The 21,278-nt window shown below is 44.0% G+C and overlaps 1 protein-coding gene across 1 annotated transcript in view; it reads right to left on the bottom strand.

Moving 5' to 3' along the window:
* Positions 1–18,193: 18,193 nt before the first annotated feature.
* LOC128297879 (LIM/homeobox protein Lhx3) overlaps positions 18,194–21,278 on the bottom strand; it is a 34,151-nt gene continuing 31,066 nt past the window's right edge. The window contains exons 5-6 of the mRNA XM_053033592.1: positions 18,639–18,903; positions 18,194–18,531 (exon numbers count right to left, since the gene is read on the bottom strand). Coding sequence (XP_052889552.1) covers positions 18,194–18,531; positions 18,639–18,903 — 603 coding nt within the window. The remainder of the gene's footprint in view (positions 18,532–18,638; positions 18,904–21,278) is intronic.

Genomic DNA, 21,278 nt, shown 5'->3' with positions numbered 1-21,278 from the left:
CAGTTTAAAGATGGTTGTACTTTCGCGCAAATCATCTCCAGCACTTCATTTACCCGGGAACAGGCAGTGTCACCCTATAGCCCGGTTCGGGCTTGTTACGCGGCCAGTTAACCGTTTCGTCATGGAGCTGCATCGAAAATGGTCCCGGTTGGCTCGATGGCGGAAACGGTGGTGGTGGTTCTAATGAATAGGCGACACTTGCCAGCTTTCCAGCACCAAGGGGTGGGGTGTAGGCTAAGAAGCCGTTCCGTATTTCCTTCCCGAGTTGGGGTCTTTTTTTTTCGTTGGGCTTTTCTATTCGAGAGCCCAACGCAATTGGTAATGGTTTAACACATTAGCTTCGCACTTTGGGTAGTTTGGGCCAATTTTGGCTTAATTGAGTTATCGAATGGTTTAGAATGATTGAGGTTAAATGTTGCTGATTTTTATTGCTTAACGTGTGGACGTGAATAATTAGCCTACGATCAATTGTTTTAAAATGCTTTTTTTGGTGTAAAGTGAATTTTTTATTATGTTAGTAAGCAGTATTGTTATGTAATGAGATCTTTTTACCATTGCTAAATGGTTCTTAGTGGACAACTACCATTGCCAAATCAATTTGTTGCACTTAAAAACTATCAAAATAATTTATTGATCTCTCCGATAGTTTAGAATTAGAACCTTCGTTTGAGGCTCACTCGATATATTTCTTACTTTCGCATATAAGATCCGTAGACAAGATTGGTGATCTATCTCCTTTTTTATCTGCACAACAACCTTCAGATATCTAAGGCCTAATATCTCTGACTTTCTTTGAGTTAATTTACCAGTGGCTTGATCGCCAGTTCTGCGTACAGTGGATTGGTCCGGATGTGATTTGAGACCGGTCCTGGTCGTGTGAAGAACGATACCGCTAACGTAAAATTTTATCCCCAACCGTTGTAATAGTTGCTCAGGTCCTTTTCTCGTTCCTGGGAGATTAAATGCAAGTCAGATGCAACTGATCTCGATTACTATTTACACATAACAAAAATCAGCTTGTTCAGGGACTTCTCACTCATCTTTAGAAATTAACTGACTATCCAGCTATGGGTGGATAAAATAAAAGATAGCCAAAGATGGCTAGAAATGCTAACGCGGTAAGGAAGAAAAATTTATTTAGTCATGTACTATTTATTTCGCCAATAATGTTCAGCCACGATCGCGGTGATGCAAAATTTCTCGATTTAATATGCCGTTCTTATATGCAAATTGGGTTTATTGTTCTTGTTTTGATGTTTTTTTCTTTTGATTAACAAATATTGATTGTTTACAATTATTATTTCTTTAATTGGTTTAAAAGTAACGTGAACGCATAAGTCATTTCGAAACTGTTATCCTACAGAATATGATAGTGCTTCGAATTGAGTTCTGGTACTAATATGGAATTAAATTGTTAGTAACACATTCATGAAAATTTTCTAAATCTCCAGCGCGTAAGCTACTTTATCGTAATATTATTCATTATTTAATACTATTTGACTTTTTGCACTGATAAGTTTACTGACTACAGTGTACTAAGAGTCATTTCTAATATCTTAAAGAGGATAAACTTAACATTGTTTAACTTATCTGCTTAATTTAGCTAATATAAATACTACTACTATGAAATTAAAGTTTAGTGGTGCATCGTTAGTTCTCAACCTGCTCCAAAACCCTGAAAGGATTTCAATTTCAATGTTTCTACTATGGATGATTACATGTCTTATATTCTGATTCTGATAGATATATACAGTAACTCATCTTTTTTTATCCATTAATTTACATATTTAACCGTTATTAGCAAGTGCTTTTAGAGAAGTATTGTATAATTTATTCTAAAATAAACAAATAAATGCATTGTCAAATAAATAACAATATCGTCCTTAAATTCAACACCAAAAAATGTAATTAAACTCCAATTTCATTGACCAAAAAAAAAGATTTGTCTATTGTTTTGCAATCCAATTCCCACAATCAGTGACTGTCAACTGTCCACACTCGTAAAAAGTCAAACCAACCGGCGGGTAAAGAAAATGATACAGCGGTGATAACATTATCATAAATATTCACCCATTGTTTTATTGCTGTTTTCATAGCAAATACACAAGAAACACACCCCGGATCTTGTACGGACGCCCCCGAATCTCAGACACACGCGAAGATATATTTATTCATACCGAAGCCAAAAATCAAATTGTTCCACTTTCGATTCCCAATACGCTTCCCGGAGGGCATGCAACGACACAAACACCCCTCCCCTCCCCAGGGTAACGCCTATTGCTGCAGGGACGCCTCCCACGACGCTCGGGTGCAACATTTGGCAAGGACCGGAAATTTTTCCCTCTTAATTTGCACACCATCTGTCGTCGCCGATGTCGTGATGCGGCACCCCGAAGGGGGAACCCGATTCCCCGGCCAGAACAGAGGGAAATTATAAAACTGTTACAAGTTTACCATTGTCCGTTAATCTTTCGCTTCCCTTGCGTTATTCTACGATTATCCGGCGGGTGAGAACTCATGCTGCATGCTGGGCTTTGCGAATGTTCCGTGCTGGTAGAGCGGCCGGGAGTCCTGTTGTGCGTCCTCGTGCGTCAAGAGGGTGTTTTTATACTGTGCGAAGGGATAAGGACAAGTGTCGGCAAGTGGATAACAAATTTCAGGACGCACATGCAAACGGACGTTCCAGCGGTTGACAATGTTCGCAGATACTTTTGCGCAAACATATGGGACCATCACCCCGTTCGTTTGTGAAGTGGGTTGTACTTGAAGTGTAACAGCACTTGGGTCCTTTCACGAATTGAGAACACAGCGACAAATATACTTCAAATCGATTTCGTTCGACTGTTTATCTTCAATTCTGTAAGTGAAAATTTTAAATCAAACATAAAACAAAAGCTCTTTCTATACTTAAAGATGCATTTCGTATGAACCACTTCTATCACCGACCCCATTGCCCTGCATAGGACATTCGATTTCATACCGTCATTATTTTACGATTATTTATCAAACAGCTTCCAAGCGCATAAAAAATAAGCACGAATGTTCCGCGCCCTCGAGAGTATCCTTTGGCGAGTCCAAAATTTGTCATCCCACACACAGCGGGAACACAACGCTGCGGGAGCCGAAAAAGGTCCCCAGGGCAATATGCGCAAAACATGTCGCACACCGAGTCGGTCCGTCGTGGCCTCATAAACAACCGGTATGGTTATAAGAGTATTAGCAATTATGATTACCGATCGGCATCCCAACGGGATTGACTTTTCTATCCCGTCTCGAGGCCGTTGACGTGTGCGCAGGGTCAGCAGGGAACAACCGGATGGTCCCTTCGCGCGGGTGTGTTGTGTGCCTATTTTTATTGACACCTTGGCAAACATCGTCAAGCCAGAGTGGCCGGTCGTTCGGTCGAACTACTTCAGCACGCCCGCTGAAGGACTGTGCTCCTGATGGGAATTTCGGGATGATGACGATTTGTTGGTTGGGTGATGAGATTTCCTTGTACGTGTTTGTACATTCGTATGCAAACACTTTACGATTGGTTGTCACAAATTTATGACCATAATCATTACAAACCGCTTGACGCCCTTTCCGTGGGGGAAGCATGTATTACTGGACATGAGGATTGAAGGGTGAAGAAAAAGGAGCTGAATAAATGGGCTATTTTTTGTGGAAAAGCGAATGGAATGATGTTAGATGTTATTTATCATAAATCATTTTAAAGTGTGGTACCGATTCGTTTTTATGTGTGAAAAAATAGGTTTAATACGGTTAGCTTTATATACAGGAGACGCATCAACGTCATCATTCCATCTTAAATTGGAACTTCAACGCATCCTCTGTCCCGGTGGAAGACCTGAAAGGACTTTAAGAGCTCTGTCGTATGGTGTCTTTCTACTGACATGATCAGCCGTACAGATCATAGAGCACCCTTCCCGTTTTGAGCAAAATCCATGTCTGAGAGGTGCAGGTGAGTACTGGAACTATATAAATTCTACATCATCCCAGATTCGTTCGTCACGACAGATGTTTTGAGTAAAGAATTTTCCTCAGACTGTAGAAATAACGGTTGAAATCAAGCATCCTAACGAGTATCTCTATGTCAGTATTGTTGTCGGTGAAGACCTTGGACCCTAAGATGGATGGATGAATTTTTGGACGACTTTGAAAGTGCGTTTACCTATCTGTACACCACTAATGCACCCCTAACAATTTGTTGATTGGGTTCCTCCTGGTAGAGCCTCCATTAATTTGATTTTTGCCTCGTTAATTTTAAACTCAAGGTTTTCCGTCATCTAATCAATCCTTTGGAAGGCATCCGCTATGTAGAGAGCCTTAAACCGATAATGTCTATGTCATCTGCGTATGCCAGGATCTGGATAGACTTATAGAAGATGGACCTCGAACTTTCCATCTCGCGGAATCGCGGATGGCCCTCGTCTGCTCCGTAGGTTGAAGAGTCTCCCAAGCCAACCCATCTCCCTGGAGCAGATCCTTTGTCCATCACCTAACGTTGGCCATAGTCATTCGTACTAATCTGGCAAGTTTTACCGGTTATTCTAAAAGAGCTCATTGCATCGTACAGGTTTATCCCTCTTGTTATCGCTTCCGTATGCGGCCTTAAAGTCAATAAAGACATGTGTTACGTATTTAAATGGTTTTTCCGGATATATAGCACACGTCTTACTTGTTCACCGATAAGAATAGAAGAGACCGATAAAGCTTTTAGTTTTAGAACACCTCCGCTTTGACATATGTCATCCTTTGGCAATGTTGCTATGACAACATAGAAATAGTGGATAGTGGGTCTGTTGCTCTGCCATCTCTTCAAAGATCTGCCGCATGGTGAAGATCAGATTAGTGATTGATTTTCCATTTCGGTATCTCCTTTAATAGTTTTCACCTTTATCTTCTACGCATTAGACAAATCAATCTTGTAGCATTGCCGAGTTCATAACTAGCTAGGTTTAATATCTTTTGGATCAGTACATTTCATTTAGTTCAGTTTGAAAATCCTGTTCTACCATTTTCTTCAATTTGAAACTAAGTCTCAAATGTATTTCCCAGCCTTCGTTCCATTCTCCTGAGTCTCCATCGTTTTCGTTTTGCTACTAAGTCTTCTGTGTCTTGTGAAATTGCTAGCCGAGAGTTTAATGATACTTTGTTTCAAGCGCTACTAACTGACATACCAATTTACACCGCTCCGCAGAACATCAACGGCAGCCTCCTGCTATCCCACGGTACGCCGCGTACGGTGTGCGGTTTGTGGAAAAACTAACAACCATCTGTACACTATTTCTCCTTTCCCATGATTTCTTCATCAGTTCCCAATGGTGCTGGAGCAAAAACGCTGTGACAAGTCAAAGATGACACGTGTACATATTCGAACGCGCCCTTTTGCCCCCCTCCGAAGCGGGAAGCGACTGAGCCGCTTGGGCGAAAACAATCTGTCACCTGTCAAATATCGGCCTTCACGCTGCCGAAGGGGAACGTGCAGCAGCAAAACCATACCCCACAGGAATGCACATTGCTACTGATGGCCATTTTCCCGAGGCTAATCTTTGTGTAGGAAAAGTCGTAAAAAAGTAGCAAAATGAACATGAAGATACGGAGAAAAGAACGAAAAAACCAGATCAAACGCTTACCTCACTGCGTGGAGGCAGTAAAACCGCTCAGCGGCCGGAATGGTGTGCCGTTTGAATTCCACGAACGCCGTGGAGACGCCTTCAATGACGGTCGTTCGCAGTGGTTCGCTTTTTCCTTCTCAGCTCAATTGTTTAATTTTCTCGCTCCCGATTGAATTGAAACGAATGGTATTCGACATCCTTCAAGCTTCATTCACATCCAGCAGCAGCACGGCAACAGATCGTCTTCAGAGTGGCCCGATAAACTCAAACCCACTTGAACGGGGGTTATAGACAATGTTTCGCAACCCCAGCACGCCCGGCTGTATTGCGCTCCGGCCTTCGGGTGGGTCGATTCGTTCCGGGCGAAGTTTATTAAACACCAGCGCTTCTTTGCCAAACAAAACCGGGGCGAGCCCCAGGGGGAACCCCGGTTGGACGGACGCAGTGGTGTGTTTACAAATAAATTCAAATTAACACACTCGCGCACCTTCCCTACACACCTTGAGCTGACCTTGCGTCTGACCGGTTTCGAAAGGCGTGAAAAACGGAAAATGCTTTTCCGATTTTGGAGGGTTCAGATGATCGTCTCGCTTTCACTGCACCGTTCAAGGGTGAGTTTGACCAACGTGACGTTGCTAGGATCTACGGAATCAGCGAGGGCTCCTAAGCTCCCACTCTTCCTCCCAACACGACAAGGATCCACAACCCGAACTCGGTAATGGTTAACTACAGCCACATTACACGCCGAAACATGCTCACGATCCCAGTCCGCGTGTCGTAGGTGGATTGCATAGTCTTCCCTCGCCCAACCGGAACGGGCTAGGAATTCGTGAATTTTTACGGATGGTCATCGGAAATCGATTCGCTCTGCCAGCCGCACTCGATTGCTGTTGTGGCTGCTGCCGTCAATTGGTTCCGGATCGGTTTCGGCAGCGGAAATTCACGTGCGTCAGCGAAACGTACCTATCCACGGACGGTTCTCCCAAATTCTTGCGTGCTTGTGCGATTGATTGGGTAGAACGCAAGCAAAAGTGCACTCTGGAGTTCAGGGTTGATTCTGAGCGTGAGTGGAAAACCTTTCTAGGAAATACATATTCGTTACGTTTCATACACGTCGGCCAGGTAGTGTGCATGTGAATCCCTTCGTATGAATCCTGGTCGAACACTGTCGAACAGAACAAAATCTACATCAATCCCATACGAAACATTCTTTGAGATGTCTTATATATGGCATGTTTCTTATATGACGAGCTCTATTGATCAATGATCGAATAATTTGATCGAATCGCGGAGACAACATCCCATCTGTGTAATTAAGCTATTAAAGTTATTAAAGAAGAATACATGTTCATCAATTCGCATCGATTTGCAATTCGTATTGGAAAGGAAGGCCCCTCTATATTAAGGTGAAGGACATCAACTCGATGCGAACATCAAAATACCTGCTGGAACTACCTGTATAGCAAGACTAGTGGCTAAGAGTTGTATTGCTCAAACCTTCAGCATATCCTCAATATATCGAGAATAGATTCCTCAACTTCTCTCTAGAAGCTCTAAATACATTTACCGGCGTTTAAGTAAAGAGAAGTTAAAGCCATAAAGAGGTAAAGAGCCATATTTTTGCTAAGGATCTGGAATTGGATGGAAAAGTATCATGAAACTCTGTGTCCATTAGAGTCCTCCAAATTCCAATCAGGTTGATCAGTCTCCATCTTAAACGTCATGGGGGACTCTATGAGCGGCTTAAGAGAATTTCTGACAATCAGACCATGGAATCTCATGGTCATCAAAACAAACGACTGTTCGAAATATGCAGCTCTATTCTATCTTCTTTTCGTCCTGAATGAAAAAGAGACATTTGTGGATCAAAATATACTTAAATTATAAACAAACTGACATTAAAACGCATAGGCCGCCTTCCTTTAGATGAAATTCTCACCGTTCATCCGGCACACATTTAGTTCTAACCTTTCACGTGATACTACAGGACAATTATTAAATCTCTTTCTAATCCTGCCTTACCGCAACGATTACAGTGTACCCACCCTCATCGCATCGATCAGCCCGTGTGCATTGCATGATCAAAAACGCATAACAAAATAGCATGAAGCAAAAGTGTCTAAAATGCACCTCGTAAGCACCTATCAATCAACAATAATTACTTATCAATCATAGACGGGACCCCGCTGTACCCCGTGTTCGAATCGATAGCAGCACTACAACAGTGCAGCGTGTTTGTTTGTGCCCGAGCGATTGAGTTTGTTTTTATTCCCCTCGTTGCCATTTTGTGCGGGTCGAGGTCCTGAGCCAGCGGCATAGCCTAAAGGGAAAGCCTGTTTTTTGTTTTGCCATCACCAAAAAGCCCTACGCTAGTGGTAAAATGGGTATAGAATCGGTTGGTACAGCAAGAAACTAATTGCACACAATTAACTTGTCGTCGGTGTCATTCGGGAAACAATTCCGGAAACGCACCCAAACAACGAGAACCCTTCCACCGCGCGGTATCTGTCCGCGTGCACATTGGAGCGGTCCGGGGTTTCTGTTCCAGACAGCCGGGTTTTACTTTCGAAGACAGTTTGTTTCGATGATGTGGAGAGCATGAGAAATAACAGCCAACCGAGTACCGCACCGAGCAATAACAGCAAAATACAAAAAATCCTCCACAGCCGGGGAAGGAGCACAGACGGATAAAGCCCATCAGGGCTAACGTTGGTTTGACATGCAGGTGAGCACACCGTCGGTATTGTTGGGTTTTACTGTACGGAACAGCCATACCGTACCACGGCCATCGACGCGATGCGACATATGTGTGCGGACCGTCCCTCGGTTGTGGTTTAGTCCCCATCCGTACGGCTGTGTTCGATGATATACGAGGGATGAATAACGGTGGCAGTGATGCTCCGGACGTGACGGTATCAACCGTGTACACCCGGGGTGGTCAATATCTTGGTCGGGCTGTATTGCTGTTGCGGTGTGCTACCGGGTTGTTTTGTTGGTTTGCCGGTGGTGGTCGAGACCATTGCCGTGCTGCGGGTCCCGGCCACAAACTCTGTCATGTCTGTCATACTATCGTTGCTACCGTTTCCGTGTGTACAGCAATCGCTAAAACATGAGCACATTTTCGAATAAAAAATCCTTTAATTAATGCTAACAATAATTCTAACATCTCTCGAACAAAGCCTGACAAATGGACAAAACTTTCGTTAATACAAAAATAATCTTTGATATTCGTTGGAGCTAAACTTTTAAGAATTCTACGAAATGATATCGTAATTTTTAATAATTTGTCAAAGCCTGTACTAATTTGGAGCCATCGTTAGTTGAAATTGATATGTCAAAATTAACAATCTGAGCTGTCATTTCTAAGTAGCACGGATAAACAGACACCCCGGTTGAAAAGGATCCCGGATAGACACCACATCACTGTAGATATACAGGCAGTCCTCGAGATACGCTATTATAGCGGACCTCTATAATCCGGGAAAAATCCGCGTAAGTCGATTCCTGGTGCAATTTCGTTTATATTTCAAAGTCACAGAGGCGACTTCCTTCTCTGGATTTAATTTTTTCACCGAATCGGGCGATTTTAAGAACAAATACATTAAAATAAGTTAGAAAGAAACGTTTTATGTAACAAAAAAAAGGTATTTTCGACCAATTTTCATCTTTTTGCATAGATTTTGTGCTATAAACTAGCTCATCTGTCAAATTTTCCAAAAACCACGTATCTCCGAATCCACGTATAAGATGAACCGCGTATCTCGGGGACTGCCTGTATTTGGAATTTTAAAAATTCTTTCATTTCAAAGACAAATATTGAAAGTTCTACACTGTTGCAGGACCCACAACCATCTTCTATATAAATAGTAGAAAAATTGCTTCTCTATCGCCTGGTACAACAGTTCACAAACTCGTCCCGCACAGAAAGAAATTAATCTTCTTCATATCCATCCTTAACAATACCTTCAAATCACGTCGAAGCTACCATCGAGTACACTCCCTTCAATTGTGCCACTATTGTGTTGCTCAGTGTGAGTGTGCGTCCCCCCATTCTATCCACCCATCAGTCATTCTCCTCAGTCAGAGGCTACCTTGTTTGGCAGGTGCCACTTCCTTTGCGCCGAGTTCTGAGTCTTGGGCGCGTAGAATGAGAAATGAGGCACGCCAGTACGCCCGGAGGAAATCGCGCGTCGATCATTGAGCCACATCGATGAGCTTCTGGTCTTTGTGTCTTCGCCCTGTGTCCCTGTGTGGTCCCCGAACCACGATGCGTTTCTTACATTTATTGAGGCCACAACCGCAGCCAGCCGCACGTACGCACTATTCGCCAAACGCCAAACGCCATCTGCCATCACACATCATCACGTCCGAAACACGCGGGCATGTGCGCGGGAAACCGGCACAGTTTCCCCCCACACGATTTGTTTCTTTCCGTGAAGTAAAATGATTGATTTTCTCGTGCGGTGTGCCTCTGCTGCTTCAAAAACGTTGCATGGGGAAACTGCTTTGGAAACGGTTACGATCCCCGTAGAACTCGAAGTGTGTTGGAGAGTCCAGCGTGTGAATTAGCCATCAAAGGAGAAGGGGCAGAACTGCACCGAAGAAGGACATCGGACGCTTTGCCGGTGTTGTGTGTGCATGGCGATTGTAAGTCCACCAAGTAGTCCATGAATGATGTACTGCTGGCACGCCATCCCGTACCGTCCATCCGGTGTGCGGGACAATCGGTGGAAAAGAAAACCTCAAACAACTCATCATCGATACAATGTAGGTGCCGATGGGGTACCTTCTGCACGGCACCAAAACCCCCCAGCTACTTTACGAAAGATACGCCACCCTGCGGCATCGTGACATCCCCGACCCAACCCTGATACACATCGTTGTTAGCACGCAATCAACACCTTCCCTTTTACGGGCACAGAACTCCTCCACGGGTTGCGGGTTTGGGTCCGGACAAAGCGGCCAGTTAAAACCAACACATCGGACAAACCTTTAAGTACACTGTTTTGATTGTCATCAAAGTTGTTTAGACAGGACCGTTCGGTTCGGAGCAACGGAGCAGTGTAATGATGTTGTTTGATGTTCCGTTTCATTTGGAATCGACACAAATCTAGCATGTTCGATGGCAATCTTTTCGAATGGCATAAGTAGAAAAGCACTAATTAAGCAACTGTTTTTTCAGTAGCTAACCGTACATTGCAGCGCCGTAGCTCATGTTTTTATTGGAAAATCGATGAGGTTTCTTCAAAAACATCCTGCTCATTTCCATACTTTACGTGCGAACCTGCAACGAAATGGGCACAACATTGATTCAACCTTCAGCCACTAATCCCACACTCATTTCAACATTTCCTTCTAATTTAATCGCATCGCTATGTATGGCAAACTTTTCAGCGGAATAGCCGCTATTAGACGAAACAGCTGCACAAGTGCGCAAGTTGTAAACTGCACATTGCAATGCAACAGGTCACTCTTTCTCGTTAGCGGTAACCTTTTCGGCACCACGTACTCCTTGGCGCGTACGAACACTACGTACCAGCTGCTATAGAACAAACTTCTTTATGGCTAACGTAGCTGGCGCGATTCAGCCAGAGAAGTGGGCGCCAATTGCTGGTCACCGCCGCTCCACACGCTGGCAACCGGTTTTATTATATGATACGATTGTTGCTGAACTATCATTAGCACAAATCAGTGACCATTTGCATCTATTTGCAACACGCGTATTATGATGTTTAACTCAACGCTCATGAAGCTAATTGACATCCTTAAACTCCAGTCCGATCCGTTCGGGGCTGAGAGTCCGTTCTCACGGTTTTAATAATAATGATCTATGTGACAATAATAAAAAAACATATTGGATGATTGCATAAATTTGTAGCTCATTTTCCTTAAAATGCAAGATTTAATTATTGTAAAATCACTACCGTAGCGAAAGCGAGCAAAACAACCTGCTATAAAAGCACGTTTTATAGCAAAAACTCAACGTAATCTTTACCGGGAAGGAACACATTTGCTTTTACCGGCTATCATTTACGAAAACACCACTAAAAGCAACCTTTATCGTCGCCGTTGCTGGCTCGGACCATCTTGGGGAATCTTTCGCTGCACCGTATTCTTTATTAATAACGATCATCATCAAGTTCAGCGTGTTCGACATAAATGCGCATAGTTTTGCAGGGTAATTAACCGTGTTACGATGCGTATCAAGTGGGAAGCATAATGAAGTGCTTCCTTTTTGGCTTTCTGCCCATGAAGCAGTGTCTAGAAAATACGGACACAGACCAACCGGCATGAAGTGTGACTGCAAAATTTGTACCGACACTTGTGTCTCTTCCGTGTCTAAATTAAAGCACGCCAAACATGTCCGCTTTCTTCGTGAGTTCAGGAGCAAGCGGGAACTGTTGCTGTACAAGAAGAAGAAAATGATACCGAGGAAGGGGGAGAAGTAGTAAAGGAAAACACAATGCCAAACACTATTCACGACCAGATTCACAAGAATGCCATAAAAACCTGGAAAGAAATGTGTTCCTGTCCCTTGCCGTGTATCGGGCGCATAACTCCCGAAGGAATCTTTCCTACCCAAAACGGTTCGCCCGTCGATGGGTCCGCTGCGATGTCCTGGCGTCCCCGGGGAGTCCTTCTTGCAGGGCTTCGAAAGGGATTTAGCCTTTGGCGCACAGATAACATTCAAATACGACGCATCTGTCATCATTTAAACGACACTAAACAAACATGCATTCACGGGCAATCTCGACCGTCGTACTGCGACGCGGGTGAATGATTGATACCCCAATGCCCGATGCGCCGTGTCCTTTCGGTGTGCTGCGTTCGTGCGATAAAAACCCCTGTATCCTTCCCAGCCCATCGACAAGTGGTAGAATCGCTTGCTGAAACTGCAACTGCTTTAATCGTTTTTTCCTGCATTCCTGCCCCGTGTAACCCTTGGGGTGGTGGGACGAGCCGAGAACCGTTTTCCCTACGCGTCATCGCCGGCCACCAGGAGAGGGGCGAGCCTGCGACGAGAGTTTGTCTCGGGATCAGAGGGAGATTCGTAGTAACCGATGCGTGGATAACTTTTTACCGACGTCAACAGCAGCAATCGAAGTAGGCTATCCGCGTAGGGTGATGGTGCGCGCGTACAGTTCAGCAGGGGTGAGCAAAACATGTGCTTGACTTGTCACTACAGTATGTGATGAAAAATGTCGACAGTAGGGGTAATTTCTGATGAAAATTTATTTGGCGAAGAATGAGAAATGTACAACGAACGATATAAAATTGCCGATTTGTTTTGAACTTTTTATTAAACCAAGTTTTTTAAAGGTAAGTAAAACAAAAGCTTATACTAAAAATAAATAATTGAAAATAAATATGAAACTATATAAAATCATACTGTTTCATATAAGGCCTTACGCTAAAAAGCGATGTAAAACAATTCACAGATACAAACAGAAATAGTTCCGACCTTAAAAGAGTGCGTAATCTATCAAAAATATTGAAAGTGCTATAAGCAAATATAAACAATTTGATACAAAAGTGAATAAAAACCACGTATATTTTCGTAAAGTTACAGTTGGAGGCATAAAAACATAAAAAGTCCCTCAATTAGATACATATAAACAAATCATGACTATTTAGTTTTAGTTTTAGTCTCGTGATCTTATGATCTTATTACCAATAGATCACACCACTACAATAGGTCTAGTCTTCAAGGTTATCATAACAATTTATAGCCTAACTATTCGGCAATATTGTAAAAAAATACAAATTTAAAGATATTAAACCTAGACGAAGCACAACATCCAGAAAGTTTTTAAGTCTAGGAGAGACCAAAGTGATCTTATTTTCATAAATTAAGAAATAAATATATTCAAATAACAAGAACTTTCATTAAAGTCCTCAGTTCGTCTCAAAATGCTTTCGAACTTTTTACTAATTCTTATCAACATTTGCTAATTTTTATTCTTCAATGTAACAGAAAATGGTAAATGTGTCCATCACTGTTTATGCTTTTGCGGAAAAATCTGGCCAGAACATCCCGGGGACAGAAATGCTGCGGTCTTATCGACACAAAACGCAACCAACCATATCGTACCAGGAACGATGGATGGGTGCAGAAGAGAGATAGTGCATGTCGGCGTCCCAAAAACCTGCCAGGAAGGAAAAATGGTAAATCTGTTTCAGGCCCGCTGCGTACCGCACGATAAGCTATTCCGCACCCAAAACGTTTCACCCATCCCTCACTAATCCCATTGACCCGCGCATCGCCCCTTTTGCGTAAGGAAAAACCGGGCCCCTTGGCATCGAGCGTGGTTGCCACGTCCAGCGCAGAGGGGTAAAACCGTAGGCGACTCGACCGGGGAATTTACGATCGTTTGAAAAATGCTTCATCTTCCTGCAGGGGATCCACAGCAACCGGGAGAAGTTGCAGGGTTGCCGGTTACCCGTTTCCTGATTCGATTATTCTACCAGAAATTGCGGAAAAATTAGCGGCTGATTTAGTTTTAGTTTAGTGCGGGGTTCGCGATGGTGGTCCACCCTCTCGAGGGATGTGTAGCCAGCATCCGGGAAGTGGCAGTGCCGTAGAAGGGGCATGAATAAATTGTTCCTTACTGAGGGTTGAATTGTCGAGGAACCAAAAAAAAAAGAAACAAGAAACAACCCTAGAAGAACCAGAATGAACCGCTCCGTGTCCGTGTGTTGTTTTGTTACCGTTGTCGAATTTATTATTATTATTATGATTAGTTCCATTAGCTTGGGTCGCACGGCCTATCATTACGTACCGGGGGCCCGTTTTGCAAATGCAGAAAAAGGTGAGGAAAACATACCATAATTGATAATGTAACGTGTTCTCGTTTCCATACATCTTTGCGGTTCGTTTTTAGAACGCCGACCGACTGGGCGAGGGCCAATTTACAAGCGAGCGCGACAAGCCCGAATTCCGCCCAGGCCGAGGAACCTACCTATGCTAATTAACTCCCGACATGCAAAGTGCACCCATGCATACAAAAGGTGATGAAGGGATCGCACAAAACCCCTGGCTGGCTGGAATATATATGAAGACATAACCACAACACCGGGAACCGCCGGGAAGTCCTCGTCTTCACGCTTCGTTGTTCGCACGTGATCATTCGAATTCCGGAACATTACTTCACGGCATTCGGACATATGTTTCCCCGCCGGAACCGGTTTCCGTTTTGGGCTTTCGGCGCACCAGGCGCGCAGCGTAATCGATGTCATCAGAGCCTTCATTAATTAGGTAAAGCGATACCTACCTCCGTGGTGTCGATTGTGTGAAAGGCGCAAGCATTAAACTTAATCGGTGTACTAATGGAACTTCCCCGAATAGGGGACTCTCTTTGGTGCTTGATTGTATGTTTCCGAATTGGGAATCCCTTTTTTTTGTTTTTTGGGACTTTGTTTTAGATCTTCTATTTTTCTCTGCTATCTTGAAGGTACATCTGAAGGCCGGGATGGACATGGAGCTTCAAGGGCCCTGCTTCGAGGGACAAGGAACTTAGACATAAAGTCCTCAAGGATTTTGAGATCTCTCTACCTCTCGCTCAGTTTTAAATGTTTTTAGCCTCTTAAATAACTGAAAGATTAATTGTTAACATCATTTTTCTCCCGCAAAACAAAAAGAGGACTTAGAAATTAATTGGCCCCAAAAATAAAACCAACTGTACTCGGAACCAAAACAATCAACGGTTCGGACTGCAACAATCAAAAAACCGCTGGAAAACTCCATCAACACTTGTCCGATTTCGTGGAAAGAAAAGTACATGAAAACAAAGAAAGTAACAAAAGTAAAAACAAAAAATGAACTTTCTACCCACCGCTATCGTCCAGTGCTGCAAATCAAAATCCTTTGCCCAAAGTGCACGACGTGAAAGTGAATTAGCAAATCGTTTCTACTTCTTTCCATACGGCAAAACAGGGGGTTTAAAAAAAAAGTACACACACACACGCCACCCGCTGGGCACGGTATTATTTGTCGTTATTATTTTCATTTATTATTTCTCTTCTCCACTGTTCTCTTCATCCCGCTCCACATAATTGTCTTCTTTTTGTGTGTTTTTTTTCTCTCTCTCTATTGTGGTTTGTTGTTTTTTCTCAGTTTTGTTTCTCTACTTTTGCCTGCTTGTTCTTTTCCTCTTACTTCTTCTGCTAACTGTACTGGTGTCCTTAAACAAATAATAACACAATTAGGTCGTTTTTGTTCTTTTTGTTTCTTTTTCTATCTTCATGTGATGCGATTTTCTTGCTTTCTCTATTGTTGTGATGGGTTTTGCTCTTGTTTTTTTTTTGTTGTTGTGTACAATTCTTTTTCACTCGCCTAAACTCCATCATCAGCTCAGATTTTTAACTCGCGGCGGGAAATATGTGTTCTGTTTTATAGTTAGTGTTCCAGTTGGGTTTGTCGCTTTTTTTGTTTACGTTTCTTTGTGTTATGTTCAAAATGCCCACGATGTTAGTTACACGTTTGCTTACTTTCCGTTCACTGTTTCACTAAAATTGTTAATTTTACAACTCGCTAAGCACAAAATGGGAGAGTTTCATATGTTTGTGTTTTCCTTACCGGCGCTCATTTGTGATTTTCTTTTTGCTATTAACGTGTGTGTTTGTTTTTTGTGTGTGTGTTTTGTTTTTGTTTTTTTGTGTTACTTTATCTTCACTCGTCATCAACGTACTTCAATCGATCAAGGTTTTATGAATGGTTGTTTGCCGACCACCGCTTTTCCTTTACCGTATTTTTTGTTTTGCTTCCCCCCTACAAACACCCAAAATCTTGTGTGGCTGAAGTTCCTATGTACACGCCATCACGTTCAGCTTCTTTACTGCCTACTGCCGTACGCGCTATTTACAAGACTCACAAGACTCCTTACCGGACCGGTCTGGTCTCGGTTTTACTGATACTGTTTCACTGATTTCTCTTTTCCGTCTCTCTTGCTCTGTACTTCATAGTCCGATCGTGATAGTTTGTCCCCGACAAAAATAAAACGATTGGTGGGTTGTGTGAAACATAAAAACCATTCTACCCATCCCCCGCTAGGAATCATACCTTGTTCATAGTTCTACCGTCTTTTAAAAGAAAATAAAACCGCTGGACACATGTTTAAATTTGATTTCGGGACGAAAGCTTTCAGCTGTCGCATCGCAAACTCAAAAGTACACCATCATCTTTGCACCGCATACGATTCCATTGCTACTTATAACTTGTGAGGAGGCTAACATTCAACCTTAATCCGAATCGCTACTATAAACGTAATTCATCCCCCCATCTCCGCCAATCATCGATTAACTAGAAATTGATAATATTGTACAGGCTCTGAATGAATGGAACGATGGAAGAGAAAGGATGCCACTTTCCATCCCAACCACGCGAATGCGGCATGAAGCGGCATAAAACTTAAACCACTAAAGCCCTCCCCGCACGCAGCAGCCGCTCGTCAGCTCTGGGTTGTGCTGAATAATTTAATTTACCATAGCTTACTCACGAAACAAAACTATTAATTAATAGAAAACAACAATTGCCTCGCTCGCCACCACCCAACATCGGCCCCCTGTGCAAGCGTTATTAGTCGCGTTAAAATAAATATCTTACGTGTGCAGTGCGCAAGCAAGGGCGGAAGGTTCTGATGCACCGGGATGCAACTGTGGAGGACACTGTCACCGACTAACGATTGTGATGTGGGTTTTTGTCTGGTTAATGCTGGTGATTGATTGCTGCCATTTTAATACTGATCAGTTGGTTTGAGTTTTCCGTGAAGGAAACCCTCTTCATAACACATCTCACTATTGTCCCGAGAGTTTGAGTGCCGGAGAGTGGTCCGCCACAGTAGCATCTTGCACCAGCCTTTTTTGCGTCTCCATGGTTCCTCGACTTTCGGGGCCAACGGTTACGTCATTAGTTTTTAAAAATTTCCAACTCCAAACGCGCCGTTTCGGTGTCCAGGGCGCAGTCAATGCTCTAATTTATGAGTTCAACAGTCGTCGCAACAGCATAATACTTGCTTGTTCCAGCTCGTCCAAGCGCCAATGCGTGGAGGAAATAAAACGCCCCACTCATTGTCACCGACAGCGAAACCATGGCGCCAACAAATGACCCTTCGGCTATAAAAACTCAGCAACAAGTACGTCATCTGAGCGCCACTAGAACTGCCACGCATCGATTACTAATTACGCATCTCTCGAAGCGGTCTTTGTCAACGCGGATGGTGAGGTCGCTTCTGAAACGAAAAAGTGCGTGCTGTTCGCGTAAACAATGCACCCGCAACAAAGGTCGCACCCAACTTCGCCTTCGCTCTGGACACGTACACGCCAACGCCAATAAATCATACGCTACGAGGTCAAGCTGCGGCGTTGATGAGGAGTAAGCTGATTGTGAACAACGAAAAACCCCGGCACTCACGACCTCACTGCTGCTGGTACTGCGTCCAGCGTCCCAAACTCGCTTAAAACTCTTCCTGCTCACGCTCCGTAAGATAACAACCGTGATAAGAAGATGCCGCTAGGGCGTTGGTGGCCTGGGAGGAACGGGAGTGATGCAGCGCACTCCTATTCCCCAACCGCACTTACCACACCAGGCCCTCGCTCTGCATGTTCTGCGACTCCGCGAAGTTGCCGGACGTCAGGAACTCTACCGGGCTGCCACCGGGACGGGACGACGGAAGCATCCCACCGACACCGTCCGGTCCGTGGCCCTGCTGTTGCTGCTGTGGATTACCGCCACCACCGCCCGGTCCGCCCGGTCCGCCCGGCTGGCCCATGAATCCACCGGGACCACCAGGACCGCCACCAGGTCCGAGCATCCCTCCGGGACCACCTCCCGGACCAACCGCACCACCATCCGGACCGGCCATACCGCCCACGAAGTCGCCTACCATTGGGATCGGGTGATCCATGGGTCCTCCTGCATCGGTGAAAAGCCTGACATTAACACCGCACTGTTATTTGCAACCGAAATGTCGTTTTTTTTTTCTCACGCTCGCTCACACCGTGGTGCGCATTCCAACTTACCGGGACCGCCGAAAGGCATCGGGCCCGCACCCGGGTGTCCGCCGAAGAATGGTGCATCGTGCGGATGGAACGGTGGCCCACCGTACCCGAAGTCGAATTTACCGTCCGCCGCAAAGTACGGGAAGCCCGGCTCGTCCAGCCCGCCCGGGGACAGGTTCATCGGGAAACCGCGCATCTTTCGGGCACCGCCGAAAAACGGACCCCGACCCATGCTGGTCAGCTGCTTCAGCCGACGTTCCTTCGAACGCTTGTTCTGAAACCAAACCTGCGGGGAAGAGAGGAAACGAAGCGATCGTAACGTCATTAGCATTCGAGTTTGATAAACGTGTCCAGCGGGTGAAAGGGAATAGCGCCTATAATAATCGCATTAAGATCGCGTTTTGCTACGCAAAGGCGGGGAAATATCTTACGCTACTTAACGACATGTTGCTGGCAAACATCTCAATACCGTGCGTGAATCATCTGCACCGTACCGCGTGTTACTGTCGATAGCTTTTACGTTCGATTCGCTTAAGCTTTAATTTATGTTAAGTAGCTTATGCAGCTTTCAATCAACAGTCTTTGAGAGATATTGACCATCATTTGCTCCGTGTTATTATGCTTAGGTTGAAGATAATGAGAATTAAAAACGGGGAATACTGAGCGGTTTAAGGAGTAATGTACAGAAGCTACAGAGTGGAGTTCAATACTAGGCCTTTCAACCTTTGTGATGGAGATAAAATTCCAGCTTTTCCAAACAATTTTGGACAAACTAAACCTCAAAAACAAAACAAAATTAGACGACGCAGAATAGAGAGACGTCCAACTGCCGAGAAATCTGGAAGATCACTGCAATATATTTGTATTACTATTTGTAGGATATCATTGAAAGATACCTTAGGATCTCCTGATCTGGAACTCCCAGACATTGAGACGCAGCGGAACTGAACAATTCCAAAGAGCAGTAGCGCTCTTGGAAGTAGGACATCAGTATCAATCATTGATATAATGTTAGACTGTTGAAAGATGTTAATGATTCTTGGATGAACTCCTCAAACTTTTCACAATCCCAATAGAATTTTCCGTCACATTAAAGTCTCCTCCTAAAACCAATAGTGCAAAGTTCGTTGTGACGAAGTTCTCTGTTAGGAGTATTGATATTAATTCTATGCAAAAGTTCCACGAAGTCAACAATAGTCTTAAGTATTATTACATGAAATACACTACAGGTAGTAAGGAGTTAAGGATTATCGCTTCAAGGCCTCTTTTTACTGATTAATCAAGTGTATTTCCTTCTGGTGGATTCTAGGATGGTAGATAAGGAATCTCATAATACTAAAATAAGATTTAAAACAAAAAAGATGAGTTATAGTAGCTCCGTGACGGTTACTGACACCTAACACTGTGTGAGCTTGGTTGATGATCTTGTGATCTTGGACGTCTAGACCAACGAACGTCCTGTTGTGGCATCTAACAACTAATAGTCGAATAGTGAAGAGTATTTTTAATCAAATAAGAGATCCCTAAAAGAGTTAGAATAGGAATTCACCGAGCATCAAATTCTAACCGTTCTTCCTGAAGTTCAATGCTATCAGATGGTACTGGAACATAATTAAAATCCTAGCGTCATTAGAGGGCGAAAAGTATTACAATGAGCCTAACTTACTTACTTCAAGGTGAGTGTCATAGCATTACGTCATATTCTAAAAACTCCAAACAATTTCCATTCTTTTAACATGTAAAACACAAATGATGCGCATGACTCATTAAGCTGTTACTGCCACACACAAAAAAAAACCGTTCGTGCGATCATCTTATCAACTGACTGCAACACTTCCATTGCTATTTTTACACAAACCCCCCCACGCAATGCATACTTCCACGTTCTAGCTTGCACATCCTGAGATGCCTTCACCGGTGCAAATTTGTGATCAAAATTAAATACGATGATTATGACACTGTTGTGCAGCTTAAGCGCTCTCACGCACTCTCCCCCAAAAACTCAACGGCGCTTTTTTCTTTGCCGTATTTTGTACCTTGAGCAAACGACCTTCCCACCCGATCGACATGGCCATTATCACGTCATGACGGTAATCCACTCCCGCGATCAAGTGGCCACCAAGCGGATCGTCAAACCCCGGTACCGGCACGGTGCGGATTAGTGCCGGCTCTTGTCAAGCAGAGAATAAAATTAGCATAACAAAACGGTGACAACAATCGGTGCTGCCGCACGATCGGTCGTTCCAACCGTCCGTTCGCTAACCCGGGCTGGAACTAATTTTTAACGACTCCTTTTTCCGGCTCTCCGGGTCCGGCCGAGTGGCCCGGTTAGGGGACATTCTTACTGCGCGAGCTTGTGTGGAACGGCGAGACTTTGTGACGGTGCCGCCGTACGGTGCCGATTCCGTATGAAGCGTACCGCGTCGCGCACTAAATGTCCACCGCTGACCGATCAATAAAAAATCTCAAAGAGTCAATAAAAATCGGAAAACTGCCTGCCTGGGACGGTGGATGAGTTGGGGACGAAACGCCCGGTCATCCCGTGTCATATAATGAGCCGGTGTGGTACCGGCGAATATGATGCGGAGATGACGATCTGCCCGCGCGTGAAAGGTCTGCCCGCGAGTCGCGTGAATAAAATCAATGAAATGATGGCATTTT

This window comes from Anopheles moucheti, chromosome 2 (assembly GCF_943734755.1).
Source record: "Anopheles moucheti chromosome 2, idAnoMoucSN_F20_07, whole genome shotgun sequence".
NCBI classification, from domain to species: domain Eukaryota; kingdom Metazoa; phylum Arthropoda; class Insecta; order Diptera; family Culicidae; genus Anopheles; species Anopheles moucheti.
Note: the sequence above shows the minus strand (reverse complement) of the source record. Positions and strands in the feature narration are given on the sequence as shown.